Raw genomic sequence first — 21,124 nt, 5'->3', positions numbered from 1 at the left:
GTGTGGTGGATGCACTGGATGCATCGTGTTGCCATGGGAACCTATATGTGTTGAGCTGGTGATGCAGGAAATCGCAGAAATATGATTTTATGTTTGGTCCATTTACAGTGCTGCAACTGTGGCTGATAAGATTAAAACATTGATTATTTATTACAGAGAATATTACATAAGTTACATTAATTTAGTTTTCATTGAGCCGTCTCACACAAGGAAAGTCTTAATATGTTAAAATTTGCTTCGTAATACAACCCTCTTGCAAAAATACACCCAAAACAAAGGTGGCAATCGTTAAAACCAAATCCTAAAAAAAAAAAAATAATGAAAACAGAAACCAAAAGAATAAAAATCACAAACCACAGGTGCAAGAAGAAAAACTTTCAGGAGACCAAACTGACAAACGGACAGACAAGAGTTTGAACACCGATGGAGGAGACAAGACACAAGTGAAACTAATCAGGTGAATCAAAACGAAGGGAAAAGAGGAACAGGGGAATTTCAAAATAAAACAGGAAGTAACTGAAAATGGACAAGACATCTACACACAGACAAACAGAGACACAGGAAAGGGAAAGAAAAACACAACAACAAACCAAAACCCACATTAACGTCCGTTCATGCTCTGACTGTTGGCTGCAGGTTCGTGGTTCCTCCTCAGCCGGTGTGTCTGGAGCGAGGAGTGACGTACACGCTTCGCTTCGAGTTCAGGCGCTACCAGGACGCCAACAGCATCCTGAACGGAGCCGCCAACGCCGTCATCCTCATCGACTCTGTGAGATTTGTTTGATGTGTTTTTTTACGCTCCTCTAAAATAAAATGAGTAGATGAATCGCATGAGGTCAGGTTGACGGATTTTGTTGACAGATTTAATGCAACATCAGGTCTGGACATGAAAAAAAAAGATTCAGAAAAATGAAATTAAGAATGAGGGAAATTATGGAGAATGTGACTTTTACTTTGTTCTGCAAGGTTCTGTTAATGTTTTCAACAGGTTTTTTTTTTTTCAGTTCCCAGAATGTTCTTCTTAAAGGCAGGATAAAGTTCTCTAAAGATGCTCTAAAAAGGTTCTTAAAACATTTTCCAGATGTTGCATTGAGAACAGCCTTCCTTTATCATCACCTAACATTGTGGGAACGTTTTTTTTTTTTTTTAAAAAAAGGACGTTCTCAACAGTAACATTCCCAAAAACATCCTCAGAACGTTGCAGGAAAAATGTTCCGTCAAATTACAGGGACGTTTTATAAAAACACATTCTGTCCTCTGAGGCCTCGATAACATCTGGAAAACATTTATTGAATGTTGGTTTGAGAACGTTCTTCTTTTGTTATCAAGGAACATAATCTGACAACAAACATCCTCTGAATGTTAAAACGTTCTGTCTCAGTTAACTTTTAACCTCACAGGAACATTATTAGAAATGATAAATGTGCTTAAAACGTTCCTTCAGTATAAGATTAATTTGTTTTCTTTCAAATATTGTTAAAACTTGTAGATAGTGTTAGTTAATGTAATAAGAACGTTCTCCTACGGTTCATAATTTGGTTCTCACCACATAAAATACTATAAATAGCATCTCAAGGTCCTTGAAAAAACAAAAAAACAAAAAAAAAGCTTTTTTAAAACTGTTCAGTTGTTCTAAACCTGCACAATGAAAATGATAAATTTCCAAAATAATCTAATATTGAGCTTTTCTTGAGTTAAAATACTCCAAATATTCTGCTGCCTTCTTTCTATTTAAGCATGTTTACCATTTAAAATGTACCTAAATGAGCTTTAACTGTAATAAAAGTTATCTTATTTTGTAATATTATCTGCAGCTAAATCCTGATTTACGATGATCTGTTCTCTTACTTCTACTTTTACTAACTTTTACTGTAAAGAAAAATTATTTTGTCAACAGGTTTGTTGTTTTTTTTTGTAGTAACAAGATCAGATTTGTATTCAGGTTGTTTACAATCATAGTCATAAATTCTGATGTTTATTTCAAGGATGCAGCAAATTAAAGTATTACTGGTGCCTTTTTTAAATATAGAAACATCCACATCTACACGTATATTTTACACAAATCCTTGTAGTTAGTGAACCAACACCTGCGATTTAAATAAAAAACTACTCTACAAATTGCTTCATCGTTTCTGCAGGTGGATAATTTGCCCCGTCCCTCTCCCCTCCTCTCTGTTCCCCTTCGTCTCCAGGTCGCCCTGATGCCCCGCCACGCCTCCCTGGAGATGTTCAACGCCGGAGATCCGGCCTCCAACAGCAGGAAGCAGACCTACGAGCGGTACCGGTGCCACGAGGGCGCCAAGAGCGTGACCCGGCCGCTGATGAGCGACACCTGCGCCAAGCTGGTCCTCAGCATGTCGGCCATCATCAACGACGGAGCGCTGCGTGAGTGGAAGAACGTCTGAACGCTCTGAGCTGGTTATATTGTTTTTATCAGTTCCTCCCCTCAGAACAAACCTCCGTTGTTCTGTCTCCTCCTGAAAACATCCAGTAGCTGCTATTTATTTAGTCACATTCAGAACTGTCGGGTCCTGCGTTGGAACCAGGAAGGCAGAACCCCTCCATCCAGCCGTGGGAATCCACCCAACGCTCAGGTAGTCCTTGTGTGTTTGTGTTCAGTGTTCTGACGGCGGTTCTGGTTCTCCTTCCAGCCTGTAACTGCGACCCTCAGGGCTCCGTCAGCTCCATGTGTGACGTCCGCGGAGGCCAGTGTCGCTGCAGACCCAACGTGATCGGCCGGCGCTGCGACCAGTGCGCTCCGGGGACGTACGGCTTCGGACCCTCGGGGTGTATCGGTGAGGAACCCGACCGCCGACCCGTCAGATCGGGTCACGTGTTCAAACTTTCTGTCATTCAGTCCAAAAAAAAAAGAGTTTTCACTGGAATTAAAATGACATGTCTTCCCACAAAACTGGGATTTGGAAAAACACCTCTTCTTTTTTCTTTTCCTGTTTAGAATATTTACTTCTCTTTTTAAATAATATTTTTTTGTAGTTAGTTTAGAAGCATTTCTTTTATGTCATTTATTTATTAATATGCTTTTATACCGCTGACTTGAGGCACTTCATTGTTTTGCACATTAATAATTTTTTTCGTACACGTACGATGATGGATAAAGACGTTCTTCTGATTCAGACACGGTCCAGCTGCTCATGTGGATTCTTTGAGATGATGTTATGTTATGTTCTGCTCTGGTGGCGCCCCCTACTGTCTGTCAGTGCACATTAGTACATAAAGTCAGTTAACTGCCATCCTGCTTTCCCAAGTGACAAGTCTCGAACAAGGTCTTCTTCTTCTTCTTCTTCTTCTTCTTCTTCTTCTTCTTCTTTTTCTTCTACTTCCACTTCTTTTCTTCTTCCCCCTCCTCCTTCTTCGCCCTCTTCTTCCTTTTCTTCCTCCTCTTCTTCTTCTTCTTCTTCTGTTCTTCCTCCTCCTCCTTTGGGTCTGCTTCTTTTTCTTCTTCCTCCGCCTCCTCCTCTTGTTCTGTTCTTCTCCTCTCCTCTTCCTCCTCCTTCTTCTTCTTTCTTTTCTTCTTCTTCTTCTTCCTCCACTTGGTCTGCTCTTCTCCTCCCCTCTTCTTCTTCTTCTTCTTCATCTTCTGATTCACTGGTAAATCATTCTCAAGAATTAGTGATGGAATATTTTCCTTCCCTCAGTCAAAATCAGTATATTTGTGAGTTTGTGCAGGTTGATCTCCTTCCTTCTCATTTCCTTCCACCTTTGACTCACTCTCCTCTCCTCTCTCCGTCTCGTTCTTCCTTCCCATCCTCCCCTCCTCGTCCTCCTCCATCCAGCCTGCAGCTGCAGCCTCGAAGGCTCCGTCACCCGACTGTGCGATAAGTTCAGCGGTCAGTGCCAGTGCCGGCCGGGAGCGTTCGGTCAGCGCTGCGACGGCTGCCAGTCGGGCCACTGGGGCTTCCCCAGCTGCAGACCTTGCCAGTGCAACGGCCACGCCGACCAGTGCGACCAGAGGACCGGAGCCTGCATCAGCTGCCGGGACAACACCGGAGGAGACACGTGCGACAGGTGAGGCTCCACGACCAGTCTGTTTGTCAGAGCATGGTCAGAGATGTTGGGCTGAGTCGCTTTCATTCAACCCAGAGACAGACAGAGTTATGGGATGTGCACAGGCAAAGACAAGAAGTATTCCATCAAACACCATGAGCAGCACCAACCAAAAACTAAATGTTAAGAAAGCAAACAAGCAAAAAGATAGAATTGTTTTACTCTAAAAATGTATTGAGAACATTCTGCAAAGTTCTAGTGATGTTCTCATTGGGAAGTTTTCTTTTAGTTCTGAGAAAGTTCTTCCTGAAGGCAGGATAAAGTTCTCACGGTACGACAACGTCAGCGTGTCAGAAAATACCAGAGAGACAAAACTTTTACTTTTGGAATTAAACCCAGCGAGAATGTTTTTGTTCTAAAAACATTCTGCAAAGTTCTAGTGATGTTTTCAGCGGGAAGTTTTCTTTTGGTTCCCAGAACGTTCCTCTCAAAGGCAGAATTAAGTTGTCTAAAGAATATTCTTAAAACGTTTTCCAAATGCTGCACTGAGAACGTCCTTCCATTATCATGTAACATGGTGGGAACATTTTATAGAAGAACGTTCTCAGCAGCAACATCCTCAAAACATCCTCAGAACATTGCAGACAAAACGTCCCACCTTTGTTCATATATAAACACAGATACGTTCTGTCTTCTGAGGTCTCGATGACATCTAGAAAACATTTTGGTTCAAGAACGTTCTTCTTTTGTTATCATGGGACATAATCTGACAACGTCTTCTAAATGTGCTGCTAAATCTTGTGAGCGTTGTTTGAAAAAATTTAGGAAAGAAATGAACATAAAAACAGTTTTAAACATTTATTTCAAAATGTATCTTGGTTTTACTGTTGAGCTGTTTCAAAACGCTGCCACAAGCAACAATAAAAGGATTTGTTTTAGTAAAATAACCTAATAATGAGCTTCTCTTAGTGTCATATCTCTCTAGTACTCTTAAAATATTCTGGTGCTTTTTAAGCATTTTTTACTTATAATTGTAATAATTTAAAATATTTTTACTGTATTAAAAATGCAAGTTGTCTTTTTTCGTACTACCAGGTCTGTTGGGTTTTTCCCATCCAGTAGGTTATTAGAGCTGCTCACAATTATAGTCATTAATTCACATCTATATTGACTGAAAAACAAACTTCTCCGTTATTGGTTGAGTCACTTTAAAAGTAGCATAACAGCCAATTAAAGCTGCTGTTTACTCTTTCATTTAACTCCTTTTATAATTCCTGCAGGTGTGCCAATGGTTACTATGGTAACCCGGTGTTGGGCATATCGTCCGGGGGTCACTGCCGGCCGTGTCCGTGCCCCGACGGGCCCAACAGCGGACGCCACTTTGCTGCGTCTTGTTACCAGGACAACCGCAACAGACAGATCATCTGCAACTGTAACCAGGGATACACAGGTAAAGCCTCGGACACGCCCTCCTGCTCTGAGTCCGTTTGTCCTCTTCGTCTCCAGCCATCGGTCCTGATGAAGTGTGTCCATGTGTGTGTTTGTCTCGTTGTTGTTCACAGTGAATTTCATGTAGATCATCATAAAGTGCTTCGTTCCAGTGTTTGAGTTTTTAAACGTCACCACCAAACCTCATCTGAGTCAAACACATTCAGGTTGTGTTTGTGTCTTATCAGACCAAAGGCCACCAGAGGAGATACGTTTTTATGCTAGAAAAGAAAAACTACACGAAATATTGGCACTTTATACCGTTTACTTTCAGTGCATCAGTGGCTTTAAGCCCCTTTCAGACACACACTCCGTTAATCTGACTTCAATCCAACATGTCGGCTTCATATCTGGTCACGTTTCTGAAAAAGTTGCGCCGGCAATCCTTCTTATTTCAGTTCCAATGCAAGTCTGAGCAAAACCATCACATCCCCGCATCGACACTCACAGGCAGCTGTCCTCTGAGCGGTGTGAAGTGGTCGAAGGAGGGATTTCAGAACCAGCATTCATCCAGAAACATCAGGGCGTTCCAAAACCACTTTCTCACCCAATGCGCTCGAATCTATTCGGCTGCAAACTTTGCTGCGATGAAAACAGACACTAACAGCTCAATCACCAGTAATGAATGTCATCTAAGTTCCTCTCACATGTATTAGTAGCTGCTGAAGTTTGTTAGTTTAGAACTGTTTCCTCTGAGTTTATTAAATACCTGCAGCGTAGTGAAGCAGCAGGACCCATATTTGCGTCTCTAAAGAGAGATTTGCATAACTTTATTTTAATTATCCCTGACATGGAGAAAGGATCGATCAGCTGCGGGTGAATGTTTTGTCCTGGGGTTGAGTCCTGAGCGTGCACTTTCACCGTTTATCAGAAATAAACTGGGCTGTTAGTTACTTAAGCACTTTGATCAGCTAGTTTAGTTGAGTTTTGGTCCAGTACTTTGCGTTGTACATCACTTGGAGTTTGTCAAATATCGTGAGAGGAACATTATTGGAAAAGTGACCGAAGCTTAAACGACTAGAACGATGAAGCCAGCAATGTTCTCCACGTCTGAAAAGGGCTTTAATTTGTCCAAGAAACAGCTGAACTTGTGTTATAAATAACCTCAGGGACTGCGATGAACCTCAAAACAACTTTGCGACCGACTCAGATGAGGTGAGGCTGGTGTTCGTCCGTGGGCTCTGATCAATGGTAACCTGTTTCATTTCCTCCCTCCCCCCCTGTTGTATTACTGGAACAGGGATTGTTAAACGCTCCGGGGCGACCATTTTTAAGCGTGAGTAGCGATGGTTGAAACCCTTCCTGTCATCCCCTCTCCACCAACCTCCACCCTCCACTCTAGCAGTCCCACCCTTCTCCTGTGTGAAGGCCTGGATCAGAAAAAAAAAAGTCCAGTGAAATGCTTATCCTTCCTTTGGCTGCCTGTTTGACACTAAAGACCCACTAAAACCACACCGACCTCAGTGGTTGAGTTTGAAGAAGGCCTGTGCAGATGTTCCCAACCTCAGAACCTGACCCAGAATCTGCATCTTTGAGCAAATCTACCCGAAAAGAAACAGACGGAGCCTGGGTCAGCTTCTGTCTCCTGTGTTTGCATTACAGCGATGTCGAGCAGTCGTCTCCCTCCACACTCGCTTCAAGCCTGGCTTTGTAATGAAGCACCACAGAGCACCGCTGAAGCCTCCGTCCGCTGTCTGTCCGCTGTCTGTCAGATAGAGCAACGTGACTTAAAAAGCTCCAGGAAGCTGCAGCAGATTACATTCTACCCATACTTTCTGTTTCCCACTGCCCCTCCTCCCGCCTTCATTCCTGTCCTCCATCCAATTTCGCTTCCGTCTAATCTTCCCCCCAAATCCTCATTCTTTCCTTCTCCAATTTCCTCCCGTGTTCCAGTTCCCGCTCGACTCAGATATGCCAAATATTTCTTCTTTTTAGTCCAAGCGTTGGCAAGTGACATACAAGCAGGGGAAGACAACACCAGTGGCAGACTGGTTTGTAGTTGATTACAGGTACAGACGCAGCGACGGTTAAAGAAAAAAGAGATGCCAGGCATCACAGTGGCCACAGAAATGCTGGATTAAGCTGAAAATAGGATCACAAAGTCTTTCTTAGACTTCTGATTAAAACAGAAAGTGACCATCATAAGATAAGATAAGATTCACTGTTTTATAACACAAGAAATGCAAAAGTACAATAAGGATAAAGATAAAGACCTTGTTACACGTAGATGTGGCACGATGAGTGGATAAATATGCACAATACGTATTACCATTAGTCACATAGTCATAGAAATAAATATCATATTAAACAGATAACTGGCTTTAGGTTACATATATGCAAGTAGCATGGAGGAAAGTCATGTTATATACAAACCATGTACAGCCTCTGTCTATTTATCTGTCATTCTACAGTAAGAGAGGAATCCCACAGGTAGCTCCCTGCTAATGTGTAGTTTGCTATCTGAAAACATAGAACGTCCTAACAAAGTGCTTTTTTTAATAGTTTATTTCAAAAAATTAATTACAGAAAGGATCAATCAGCATGTGTAGTTGTTGTCACCTCAGGTAGATTCACAGTTTATCAGCTGCAGGTAAATCCTTTTTTTTAAAAATGTGGTTTCTTTCAAAAAAATAAAAGGGAGCAGATAACATAAGATTATTCTTCTTTCTGCCACCCTTTCATTCAGGAGTTAGGAATGTTTGTATCGTGTTTAAATGTTCTGTTTTAACTCAATGTATGAAATAAAAATTTAGAAAATAATTACATTTTAAAAAGTTTTTTTTTATTTTAAAAAACAACTAAACTTTCAGATATTTTATGCTCTTTTCAGATTTTCAGCAAAATAACAACAAATAAAAAGCTTGAAATGTTTCACTTTACGTGTAGCTAGTATAGAATATATGACATTTTCACTTTCTTAAATAACAAATGAATTTTTTTGGGGGGGAGGGGGTTGTAAATGTTTCATGGACAAGACACAGCAGACAGGTAATGCTGAATAGAGCAAAAGAAAGAGAAGGGAAACAGGCAAAAGGAGGCAAGTAAAACAACAAGAGACACAATAAAACAGGAACTAGCAGCTTTCTGTCTTCATCAGAAGTCTGAGGGACCTTCTTTAATGTTTGTTGTGCAGATTTGTCTGTTGCAGCCGCTCATCATACGAAGTACAGGGTTGGATACCAAACATAAAATCACAGAATGTAAACGACTAATGTGAGAAGGCATCAGCGAGTACAATACTGTGTCACGTGATCTACTCAGGAAGGGAGCGGTGGCCTGAACTAATGAGAACTGGTTAACCAAATCCCACCGAGTGATGATGAGTAACAAAACTGATGCACGTAACCGACTGTATTAATATAAGAATGTCCTTGTTCTGCAGAAAAGTGTCCGACTAACATGTTTCTTTCAACAGACGTGTCCAATAGAAACGTCTTAGTGTCAGATTGGTCAAATCCAAGCTCCTTATGATGTTGTCAGAACACCTGTTGGTTGATTCTGCTGCTTTGACTTCACTAGTTTCACGGCACATCACAGAATCTTATAGAAAAACTATTCCAGTGAAAGTGTTTTATTATAACCTTCTTTCTCCACTCTGCTCTGGCCATAAGCTTGACTTTCTTTGTCGATTTTTTTCCCCACTCAGGTGCCCGATGCGAGGAATGTGCCCCGGGTTATTATGGCAACCCCTCTCAGCCGGGTGGGCGCTGCCAGCCGTGTCAGTGCAACAACAACATCGACATGTCGGACGTGGATGCTTGCGACAGGCAGACTGGAGAGTGCAGGAAGTGTCTTTACAACACCGAGGGACCAAACTGCGGCATCTGCAGGAGCGGATATTTCGGCGATGCTTCCCGACGCAACTGCAGGAGTGAGTGGCGTCAAGAAACGCTGGCGGCTTGCGTGGTGGCGGTGTTTCAGAAAAGCACTCTAATGTTGGCACACCTGTTTTTCTTCAGAGTGCACGTGTAACTTCCTGGGAACCGAACGCAGCCAGTGTATGGAGCGCGAGGACTGCGTTTGCCAGCGTGCCACGGGACAGTGCCAGTGTTTGCCAAACGTCATCGGTCTGACATGCGACCACTGCGCCCCGAGTCACTGGAACCTGGCCAGCGGAAGAGGATGCGAACCATGCAGCTGTGATCCCAACAACTCTGTCACCTCCTCCTGCAACGAGGTACAGGAACACTTAGACCTGAGAACATGTTATTTAAAGTGTGAATGCATTAGTAATTCATAACTACGAGGGTACAGTCGTGACTCGATAATCGACCCTTAACAGTCCAAAACCGTGCTATCCAACAGGTTTTTAGGAAAAACGAACAGAACCCATAAAAACAGCCTTAACATAGCGACAGCCTTGGATTCTGACTCCGACATGACATTTAATGTCACCAATCAGGATGACGGCGTATTATCTGACTGAACAATCCCACAGATTGGCTACGTTCACACTGCAGGACTTGATGCTACATTCAGATTTTTACCGCTATCCTAAACTAGCATCAGCAGCCAAATACTGCCTGCACGTTCTGGCCACTTCCACCCCGTCCAAGCACACCTCTGGGGTGGAAGTGTCCCCCGACCGCGCCGAATATTCGGATATTCATCATTAATTGGGCCTGAATATCCAGAGAGCAGAAAGTGCTTTTGGGACCAGCCCTACTAGTTATTATAACAACTATGAACAATGAATATTAACAACTAATGAGACATCCAGCATCAAGCCCTCCTCGTATCTGGACCTCCGTCTTGACAATCCGACAGCCTTGCTATCCGACATAAAAGAAGGTTTTACATTTCGTGTTGGATTATCGAGTCACGACTGTACTTCAAAAGTTCACCCGGAAACAAAGGGCGTAACTCCTATTTGGGGGCATAACTGTATACTATAAAACTTCATATCAATGTCTACAAAAACACAAATGTTTATCATTTCCTTGCAGGTTTTTGGAAATCATTAGGTGAGAGGGAAACCAAAAAGTAGAAAGAAACTGTGATGTGCATGGTATCGGCTTTGTGTTGGACATAATTCATGACCATGCAGTGAAAAGCCAACACTTGGTCATCTGTGGGTCATCTTCAATCCACTTCCTGCCCCGCTTGAAATCAGCAACCCACTTCTAGAATAGCAAAGGGAGTCGTCACCAAGTGTGTTATCCATGTCTTCTTGGATGTCCTTAGGGGGGTCATTCCTCTGAAGACTAGCTTCTTACCTTCCATTTTTTGGTTTCCCCTCCCACCTACTGATTTTCAAAGGACATCACCAGCAAAGAAATGACGACAAACACTTGAGTTCTTGTGGACAGTGATGTAAAGCCTTTTAGTATGCAGTTAGGCCTTCAAATAGAAGGTTCATGCCTTGTTACCCCTGGGTAAAGAAGTACCCTTGTAGTGTGTTATATTTTTATTTCTTTGCCTTTTGTCGTGCAGTTTACTGGACAGTGTCAATGTCGTGATGGCTTTGGAGGGAAAACCTGCACAGACTGTCAGGAGAACTTCTGGGGAGACCCAAGGACGCAGTGCAGAGGTTTGAAACATAAAGACGTTCTGTACGCTCTGAGGAAGTGGTGGAGTCACTAACATGATGGAGAGACCAAAGGATTCCAAACTGAAGTGCAAAGGATGGATGGCACACGCACAAAAAAATATTATTATGCACAAGAAAAACAGAACAATTAAGCAAATTATGTGATATTTGAAAGTGAAAGTGATGAAGACTAAATGTGGATTCCCAGCAGCACGGCTCAATGTGTGACAGTTGGCTTGTTGTGGTAATTAGTTTGGTGATGCTATTTGCACAGCTCAGAGGCACTATGGCTGTTGTCCAAAATGACCCACTTTACTCTGAAAAAAATGACTCAGCAGTTTCTCAGTAGGGAGCAATAAATGTATGTTTTGGATATTTACCTTTTAAATGACAGCCTCAGCCTCGCACCGTCAGCTAAATAAGTTTGAGCTGCATTGACACCAACAAGTGAATTATTGATGCGTTTTCAACCTAACAGGGAAGCTGGTCGTGCTGCTGGAAGACTGCGGTGTTTATTACAATTTCAACAGTACCTGCTACCTCACCTTCCAAACACAGCTTTGCAAATGTGCTCATCGGTCTCTCTGTGTAAACAATAGCTTTCAGTGTCGATTGGCTGTTACTGTGTAGCAGCCAATCAGATGGTGCTGTGAGTGGGACGTTGCTTTTGACCATAGAGTGACTATAGACAGAGAGCCAAAGTAGTACATTCAATTTATTTTATCAGTAATCACCGAATAAAAGTAACGATAGTCGAAAAAATGCTGAATGTGGTTATTGGTCAGGCCAATAATCAGTCAGTTCCTTTTATAGACTGAATACCGAATACTGTAGTATATACTAAATCATATAATATTTTGACTAATACTGAAACCCACTGCAGCTCGTACGAAAATGCAGAGCTCCTGGGATTCTTGTGTCCAGACAAACAAACTAAGTAAAAAGCTCTCATTATAAACTCGGCCTCCTTGCTGCATGTTAACTGCCCTCTCCTCTTCTTCCCCTCCAGCTTGCGACTGCGACTGGCGTGGGATTGAGACCTCTCAGTGCAACCGGGTGACGGGCCACTGTGTTTGCCAGCAGGGGGTGTCCGGTGTCCGCTGTGACCAGTGCGCCAGAGGCTTTTCTGGCCAGTTCCCCAACTGCCAGCCCTGCCACCAGTGCTTCGGGGACTGGGATCGCATTGTGCAGGTGCAGCTTTCATGGAAAACAGTAATCCTCAGTCACCAGAAGCCAAATGTAAAATACTGAATAATGGAAAACTGACCATTTCCTCTCATTACCAGGACTTGGCAGTGCGTACCAAGGCTCTGGCAGAGCGAGCCCATGAGATTCAGACCACTGGGCTTACCGGGCCCTATGAGAAGGCCTTCAGAGACCTGGAGGAGAAACTGGCACAAGCTCAGGGCATCGTCAATGCACGCAACGCCACCGCTGCAGCTGTAGCTACGCTAATGGAGCTCATGGAAGATCTCAGGTATAGCTGCTTGATTACACTTGGTAGCATTTTTACAGTTTCCATTGTGAAAATATTCAGGGATGCTGAACTTGTTCTGCGTTGGGGCCTCTTGGCCAAAGGACAGGATATATTTATAACTCATCTTTCTTTGAAATTCCTTTACCAAGTGAACAAACAAAACAAAAACACATTGTGAATCAGTTCATTTTCATTGTGAAAATGTTCAAACCAAAGGAACTCTTTGCACATCTATTTCTTGAGGCAGGTGTGTAAGAAAGGGATCAAAATAATCCGACTCCTGCTCACTGTCTACCTTGCAAAGATACAGCACAACTTTTTGTTTGGGCAAATAGCTGGATGGACATTCAGTACGACTATTTGTCTGATAAAGGGCTAGAATTAAAACGTTGCACTAATAAATGTATTTTTGCAAGTTATACGGTGTGCAGGAGTCTGATTAGAATTAGAAAATGGTCAGTGCTTTATCGCAAGCTATAAGTTGAACATCACTCATCAGTAATCTGTTAGGTGTCCGTATTCAGAAAATGACATTTGATTGAAAATTTGCAGTTTTTCTGAGGATGATAGTTTAGAAAACCCAACATCTTCTTGTCGTGTCCCAAAGGGCCCAGATTGGTGACACCACCGACACCTTAAACCGCCTGGAAGGAGACCTAACCGTCGTCCAGGACAGCAACTCTGAGGCGAGCAAGGAACTGAGCGCTCTGGAGAGGGAGGCGAAAGAACTGAATCTCACGTCAGAGCAGCTGCACCGCCAACTGGATATCCTCAAAAACTCCAACTTCCTCGGTGAGAAAAAGGGGAAGGATTCCAGTAACTGTGCCCAATCTGGTGTCCATCCATTGACATTTCTAATTTTCCCAACCAGGTTCTGTCTTATGAGCATAATTTCTCCTCATCCTTTTTCATTTTTTAATCCCATATTCAAAACAATCCCCAAACTTACTCCAGCGTCACTTTGATTCACCAAACAAGAGATGAAAATGTCTTTTTTTTCCCCTCCAGGGGCGTATGACAGCATCCGGAGCTCGTACAACAGGTCTCGTGATGCAGAGCGACGTGCTAACGAATCGACAACCACCAGGCCGAGCACGGTCAGCCAGTCTGCCGACACCCGTCGTCGCACCGAGCGCCTCATCGCCGCCAAGAAGGACGACTTCAACCGGAAAAACGCCGCCAACAAGCGAGCGCTGGGAGAGCTGAACGCCAGGGCACAAGGCCTGGACATGAAGAAGATCAACGAGAAGGTCTGAGCTCGTTCTTTACTCTGTGTAGCTGCTGTTGGCCTGATAAGGTAGAAAGAAGGAATTCCAATGCCTTTTAATACCTTTTTTTTAAAACCAAAATAACAAAAAAGGGACCACATCAGCCTACATAAGAACTAAAAATGTCCTTTTCTAGCTAGTTGGTGCAACTTTTGATCATTTGTGGTTCATGCTTTCTGTCATATCTCTGGACTAACAGTAAAGTTTTTTGTCCTTTCCGGTAAAGCGGACGTTTTTTTGTTCCGCCCCACTGATGCCAAGTGCTTGATCAAAGAAAATCCAGAGGAAACTTTGGATTTGTCGGGTTTCTGTATTTAAAATTTGTAAAGTGCTATGAGATGACATCTGTTGTGAATTCAACTGAAAATATCCAAATGTGTTATTTAAAGTTAGCTCTTCTAAACTGCTAACTTTAGTTCAGTTGTGTTTATGTCTTTGCATCATGGCTGAGTTTAGCTACCGAGGTGTTGTCTTGTTGATCAAAATTTATATTTTTTAGCTCCAAAATAAAGTACATTTAGTTTTTGTCTAAAGGTAGCCATGGCTAACTCCTGGGCTAGCATCCATTTAGCTCTGTGTTTGCTTCTCTTTGCCACAATTTTAGTTTTTTATGGAAAAATATATATATTTATATGGTAAATCTAATTACATCAGTTCAGATTCTGGTCTTAACTCAACGTGCCTGTGACTGTGTTTTTGCCTTGCATACCTAATGCCACTGATAATATTCACATGAATCCAGGTGTGCGGCGCTCCCGGTGACGCCCCCTGTGGAGAGAGCCCTTGCGGCGGTGCAGGTTGCCGCGACGACGACGGGAACCGCCACTGTGGAGGCCTGAACTGCAACGGCGCCGTGGCGGCCGCCGACAACGCTCTGGAGAAAGCCAAACATGCAGAGAAGGAGCTGAGCAAAGCGATGGGGGAGGTGGAGGGACTCTTCACCAAGGTATGGAGGAGGATGACGCTGTAGGTGAAGCACTAAGCAGCTTTCTACGGCTGCACGAATGAAGATGAATGTGTAGCTGCATCAGTCTAACAGTGGAATACTGACGGCAGACACCTGGTTTTGTCAGAAATACATCATTGTGCAAATCCTTGGATGTGTTACCAGCTGCTTGTAGAGTATTTTTGAATTAAACTGTCACTGAGTGGGGTTTGTAACGGTTTGTCCCTCTTGATGGAACTTGTGCAAACTCCCTATAATTTGGACATTTTTCCTTATTTGTTGGTATCTACCCCTAAATATTTTAGGTTCTTAATTTTCTCTCTATCAACTAATATACCATCTATCGTGTGTATCTCGTGGAAGTCTATTTTTTCTGCTTCTATCATCTACGTCATGTAGAAGAAATGTATTTTAAAGACATTCAACATGTTGCTGAAATACTTGCATCATTTAACATAGAATAACAGAAACTGAAACAGTTCAGTTAGCTGCACATAGCGCTGTACCATCAGAACATGATTTAGTCGCACCTCTCTGCCACTTGCTGATGAATGATTGTCTTAATTTAAGTAGCCATTGATTTGCATTGATGTGAAGCTCGACAATGACTTGATATCCACAAAACAGTTTATGTTGTCACCAGTCCTGTCCCTCAGGTTGTCTGATATCACTGCTTTAAACTGAGCTGAACTCTTCGCCTGAGGAACATCTGCGTATCAAGAGACAACTGTAATTTCCTGATGTTCCCTAAACACCTCACATGCTAGGAGACTGCAGTGCACACAAACAAGCGTGTGAGCAAAAAGTAGCATGAAAACCAGGAAAACAAGTCATTCTAGTGTGATTTTATCTGCATAGACAGTTTTTAAAAAATGTATCTAGCACATTTAAAATATGAAAACTGATCATGTTCATTTAGTTGTGGGACGCTGAAGTCTGAAGTGTGATCAGTGTTCATTTGATTTTGCAGCCCGACGACTGCGTTTGAAACTGAATGTATTCCTGAAGCTCTTCACTGGGTCAGTCACTGCTGAGCTCTCTATCATTGAGTGTATCGGACCTCTCCTTGGCCTCCTCTGTCCTTATTTAGTTTGTTTTTTTAAATTATCAGCTACAGATCACTTACCTTTGGAACACACAGCAGCTTGTTTCACACATTTGGCTGCGGCAGACTGACAGAACCACTATGACTGATGCATTTACACCAAAACAACTCAGCATTCATCATGCACAAGCACTAATGTGTAAGATGTTCACTTGCACAGTGTCAAAACTTGTCACGTTCTGAAACCCCGATACATGATGAATACGTGTATTTTTATGTTTCATGATCATTTAAATTCATGAGTCAGAACCTTGTCCACAGACCTCCACTGCTTTAGTTGAATACGTGACACAAACATCACTAAACTCCTATTTTACATAATTTTTGTGCTGCTTCCACTTCAAAAGCAGATTAAACCACAGATGTGAGGACAGAGCGATGGGCTGCAGACTGTGTGTTTTGAATGAGGTGCAGCTGGATTCTCAGACGTGTGTAGACAAAACTGACTCGAGATAGCAGTGAACGCATTAAAACTTTCATAAACAAGAGGAGATTTCTTTGAACAATCTCATTGCTGCTTCCTGTAGGAATTACTCAAGCCTCTAGTTGTGTCTGTCAGTCTTTTTTTATAAAACCTTCCTGCCTGTCTTTCAGGTGGCCGAGGCGAAGACCAAGGCGGAGGAGGCCAAAGGTAAAGCCCAGGCTGCTCTGGATAAAGCCACGGCCACCAAGAACAAGGTGGAGCGCTCCAACAACGACCTCAGAGACCTCATCAAACAGATCCGAGAGTTCCTCACTCGTGAGTCTTGAAGAAAACAAGCTTATGGATTCAGCAGCAGCGTGTACAATACTGTCAGTGCTTCCTGTGTCGGTCTAACGCGTGTCTTTGTTTCAGAGGAGGGAGCCGACCCAGACAGCATCGAGGACGTAGCAAACCGAGTGCTGGAGCTCTCCATCCCCGCCTCGCCGCTCCAGATCAGACACCTCGCCGACGAAATCAAGGAGCGAGTTCGCAGCCTCTCCAACGTGGACGCCATCCTGCAGCAGACGCAGGACGACGTCCGCAAGGCGGAGCAGCTGCTGCTGGACGCCAAGAGGGCGAGGTAGGTGGAACAACCTGCACACATTCAAAGGCGTGGCAGGATTTTGTGCCGCTCGCTGTCGGTGACGCTTTGTTGTTGTGAAGGCATCGTGCTGAGGGAGTGAAGACCACGGCGGAGACGGTGAAGAAGGCCTTGGTGGACGCCAAGACCGCTCAGACGTCAGCAGAGAAAGCCATCGCCAAGGCCAAAGCTGACATCGGGGAGACGGAGAATCGACTGGCCGAGGTGAGAGAAAGATTGTTCCTGCATTGTTTCTCAGCACCCTTTAACTTCAATGCACTTGATTCATTCGCTATGTCCTCGCGGAAGGAAGTCTCATCTGAGCCTCAACAACATGCACGACCTCATCATCAGTTTTGAAAATGGCGCCCAAGCAGGTGTTTGGGAAACAGACAGAAGTTAGACGGTGCAGGTCGGGTTAGTGAGGTGCATGAAGCAACAGTTTGTGCTACCTGTGCTGTGTGGACGGACTCGTTGGTCTACATTTCCTGTCCTTTCTTCTTTGACTGCCTCAAACATCTGAGTTTTTTTGGACACTGATATAAGGCTTTATAGCAAACAGTTATGTCCTAAAATGGGAGTCACTTGTTTCAAAGTGAGGTTGAGAGCTTTCTGAAGTACCCCCGTGTGCTCAGTGTGAGGCGACAGTGATTTCTGCAACGTAACTCCATGAACATGCACTTTGAGGAGCAACGTCCTGGTACATACGTGTTAAATCCGGTCTGTGATGAGGATCAGATCTCAGTTTCACTCATTCGCTCCACAGATCGAGTCCGAGACGTCCAACAGCGAGAAGGGCCTGAACGATGCCATGGACCGCCTCGGCACTCTGGGACAGGAGATCAACGCCCTGAAGACCAAACGTGCCAACAACAGCATGGCGGCGGCCCGAGCCGAGGAGACGGCCACCATGGCCCGAGACAAGGCCAACGAAGCCAAGCAGGTGTGTTCCTACGTCTGTTTCCGTAGACTTCATTTAAAGCAGAGCCGGCTGCTACAGAAACTCCTCTCTCCTGTGTCGACGCTCAGATTCTAGACGGCCAGCTGACGGATAAATACAACGAGGTGCAGCAGCGGGTCGACACCAAAGCCAAGGCTGTGCAAGACGCCAAGAAAAAGGCAGAAAGTCTCAGAGACGAAGCAAAGAAGCTGCTGGAGGACGCCCAAAACAAGCTGCAGAGACTAGCAGGTACCTGGTCACACCTGTGTTTGTTGATCTGTGTGTGTTTGAAGGAAGAAAACATGAAACGTCATGCATCACATAAAAATTAGACTTAAAAGTGATATTTTACTATTCATTCAACCATTTTTATTCAAATTAAAACTAAAAAAAAAACAAACAAAAAAAAACAGGAGACAGAGCAGACAGCAAAGCCCAGAATCCATCAACACTCACACTTTGACACCTTCTGAACAGGTTTGTTTGATTTAAAGCACAGTAATCTGCATATTATCAACACGTCCAGAGACATTTGAGTTGAAGCAGTAAACAGTAGCAATAACTGACGACTCATGTTGATATTTTTAGGTCATATTTTTCCACTTATGTTTATATTTTAGTTCATATTGTGTATATTTTGTACTGTTTATATTTCAGACTTGAATGTGAGCAACTGTAACTTCAGCAATTTCTGCTCGGGGCTCAATAAACTTTTTCTGATTATAAATCTGGTTCTAATACAACAGACGTGAAACTTGAATCTGTTGTCTCGAAGCAGATCATTTAATAAACGTACATCAAGTTTAACTCTGTGCCAAAGATGACATTGATGAGATTTTGCCTGTTTGATAGTGTACAGTTACACTTCTTTTTCTGAGGCTTAAAACTCGTAGCATACATTTAAGTCTTATCTTTGTCGAGTTGCAAAACATTAAAACGTGTCTAAATGTACATCTAAAAGTGTGTCAGTAGAGCCTGTGTCATCAGGAAGCATGTAAAGTCGTGTATCAGCAGCTTAGAATATGAAATAAAATGAATTCTCACCATGCGAGCAGCAGGTAAAATATGTAACAGGTGAAAAACAGTGAACCTAGTAATGAGCCTTGAGGAACCCCACAAGTTATTTTACATGGTTTTAAATCAGATCAAATCAGGTTTATTTATAATAACACAAATCAAAAAAAAGAGAATAGAATAGTATAAAGTCATAAAACAAAGCAAAGTTTCTGATAAAATACAAAAAAATTAGGAAATACCGAAAGCCACTGAAAACAAGTGTGGCTCCAGAGTTTTCTTAAAAAATGCCAGTTCAAGATAAACGTTTTAGGAAACAATCATCCTTTTAGACAAAAACAAGAAATCGTTGGAAATAGTTTGCTAAATCCCACTTTCCGCAGAACTGGAGAAAAACTACGAGAAGAACCAGAAGAGGCTGGAGGGAAAGGCTCAGCAGCTGGACGGTCTGGAGGACAAGATGAAGGGAATCCTGAACGACATCAACAGACAGATCCAGATCTACAACACCTGCCAGTAACCCATCCTGCTGTTCTGACGTTTATTTCAGAAACTCAAACGTGACAATAGACTGTAAAGCAAAAAGATAATAATTAATCAACCTGCAAGTGAATGTGCATATTTTCTGTCTCTTTTTTTTTTTTTTGTAAATGTTTAAAACTGTTACACTGAGATATATAAACATACCTGAACATGTAAAAGGCTGTCTGATATATATTTTAAGTTTAATTCGTGCACATTTGTGTTTTCTTTGCCTTTAAGTTTAAAGATAATATGGAATGTATGTGTTCACGTTAGAAAAGTTAACTATGCACAGATTTCGGGAGAGCTTTAAAAAATAATCTGCAGGTTATTTTTGTAATCATGTTTAAATTCTAATGTTTTTGCCTTTATTGGACCGTTGACAGTGTCGCTGTGATTACATGGGATTTGCGTTAAAGCCGGGGTAGGCAGTTTTTCTTCTTTGGAATCACTGGACACAATACTTTTTGTATATTGTAGTAAACCAGACGTCTGCAGGCTCAGTTTTCAAGCTTTAGAAAATCTGACAGATGACACAGTTTAAACAGAAACAAAGCAGCTTTAAGCTTTTGCCCACCAGATGCTTGTTAAATACATTTATTTCTGTGATGTAGATGGACTCTACACTCTAATTTTCCACTGGAATCACGTTAAGCTGCAGTGGACGGTGTCTTGTTGCAGCAGGAAACAGCTTTTAGGTGCATGAGAGCATTTAAATCCAAGTTTTTTGGGGTCATGGAAGGACATGATTGTTTTGCTTTATTGCAGTGTATTTTCAAATAAGCCAAGAGAAGAACAGGCTTCTCCAGTGAGGCATTCAAATGGTTTTAAAAATGTTGCATTGTCACATGAACCGTTTGGTTTAGGAATCCAGTTGATGTCAGCGTTAGCGGTCTGGTACAGAAATGACCTGCAAACACAGTTTATTTGGTACTAAACTGGTTTTTCGCTGGACGAATTTAAAGAAAGTTTGACGTCTTGTGCAACAGGTTTGTTCACCGTATCCGTGAGAGCAAGATCAGAAAATAAACGCTGATGGTTCACTTATCTTAATGTGCTCTCTAGGAAATAAACACAATACATCAGTAAGCCAACCACTGTTTTTGCCCAATGAATCGATTAACTATTACCAAGATTAACTGTTGTGAATGTTCATCACGTAAACTGTGATGGAACATGTCCAGTCTGCTTTAATTGGATGAACAACACAGTGTTTATTTGTGCCTTAGCCAGTTTCATTAACTAACTGGTTTTTGTTTTAGGAAGTAAAAGCCTCTCGGCTGCAGCCACGTGATTAATAGCTAAAGCAAAAATACCAAAAGAAACCCGTGTAAAGTTTTACAGTGTACAGTTTTGTGAATAAAGGTTAAAAAAAATGTCACATTTTCTGCGTTGAAGTATCTTCTTTCAGCATCTTAACCTCCTCCACGCTCGATTCTTTCCCGTTTTCAAGCCGTGCTGTCTGGAGGCCTGAGTGTGCATGTGTTCACCTCAGAGCCAGAGAGGGTGTAAGATGTCCTATTTCTATTTTTGTGTTCTGTAAGGCTGCTACCGAGCGATGCCACGGGCCCTCGATGTGACCGTAGAAAGAGTCTGAGCAGATTTACAGCCGTCTGCTGCCCAGGAGTGGCAGAAAAGCAGATGATTGTGAACAACGCAGCAGATATCAGAGCCGGCAGCGGAACAGGACGCCGAGGTGTCAGAAGGACAAGGCCGATTCAGAGAGAAAGCAAACCTTGAAGAATTTACATCAGAATTAAAATTTCTGACGTAATTATTTAAGATT

At 42.7% G+C, this 21,124-nt stretch overlaps 1 protein-coding gene across 1 annotated transcript in view; it reads left to right on the top strand.

Moving 5' to 3' along the window:
- lamb2 (laminin, beta 2 (laminin S)) overlaps window positions 1–20,714 on the top strand; it is a 72,301-nt gene extending 51,587 nt beyond the window's left edge. The window contains exons 15-34 of the mRNA XM_008288263.1: window positions 637–769; window positions 2,193–2,385; window positions 2,652–2,795; window positions 3,795–4,026; window positions 5,286–5,455; window positions 6,734–6,769; window positions 9,140–9,364; window positions 9,453–9,670; window positions 10,927–11,023; window positions 12,033–12,214; window positions 12,310–12,500; window positions 13,108–13,292; window positions 13,509–13,750; window positions 14,511–14,714; window positions 16,414–16,558; window positions 16,655–16,862; window positions 16,946–17,087; window positions 17,629–17,805; window positions 17,892–18,051; window positions 19,200–20,714. Coding sequence (XP_008286485.1) covers window positions 637–769; window positions 2,193–2,385; window positions 2,652–2,795; window positions 3,795–4,026; window positions 5,286–5,455; window positions 6,734–6,769; window positions 9,140–9,364; window positions 9,453–9,670; window positions 10,927–11,023; window positions 12,033–12,214; window positions 12,310–12,500; window positions 13,108–13,292; window positions 13,509–13,750; window positions 14,511–14,714; window positions 16,414–16,558; window positions 16,655–16,862; window positions 16,946–17,087; window positions 17,629–17,805; window positions 17,892–18,051; window positions 19,200–19,336 — 3,421 coding nt within the window. The 3' untranslated portion in view covers window positions 19,337–20,714. The remainder of the gene's footprint in view (window positions 1–636; window positions 770–2,192; window positions 2,386–2,651; window positions 2,796–3,794; window positions 4,027–5,285; window positions 5,456–6,733; window positions 6,770–9,139; window positions 9,365–9,452; window positions 9,671–10,926; window positions 11,024–12,032; window positions 12,215–12,309; window positions 12,501–13,107; window positions 13,293–13,508; window positions 13,751–14,510; window positions 14,715–16,413; window positions 16,559–16,654; window positions 16,863–16,945; window positions 17,088–17,628; window positions 17,806–17,891; window positions 18,052–19,199) is intronic.
- Window positions 20,715–21,124: the final 410 nt, after the last annotated feature.

Source organism: Stegastes partitus, unplaced genomic scaffold (genome assembly GCF_000690725.1).
Source record: "Stegastes partitus isolate 25-593 unplaced genomic scaffold, Stegastes_partitus-1.0.2 Scaffold549, whole genome shotgun sequence".
Taxonomy (NCBI): domain Eukaryota; kingdom Metazoa; phylum Chordata; class Actinopteri; family Pomacentridae; genus Stegastes; species Stegastes partitus.
The sequence above is the reverse complement of the archived record's forward strand: the minus strand, read 5'-3'. Positions and strand labels throughout refer to the sequence as shown.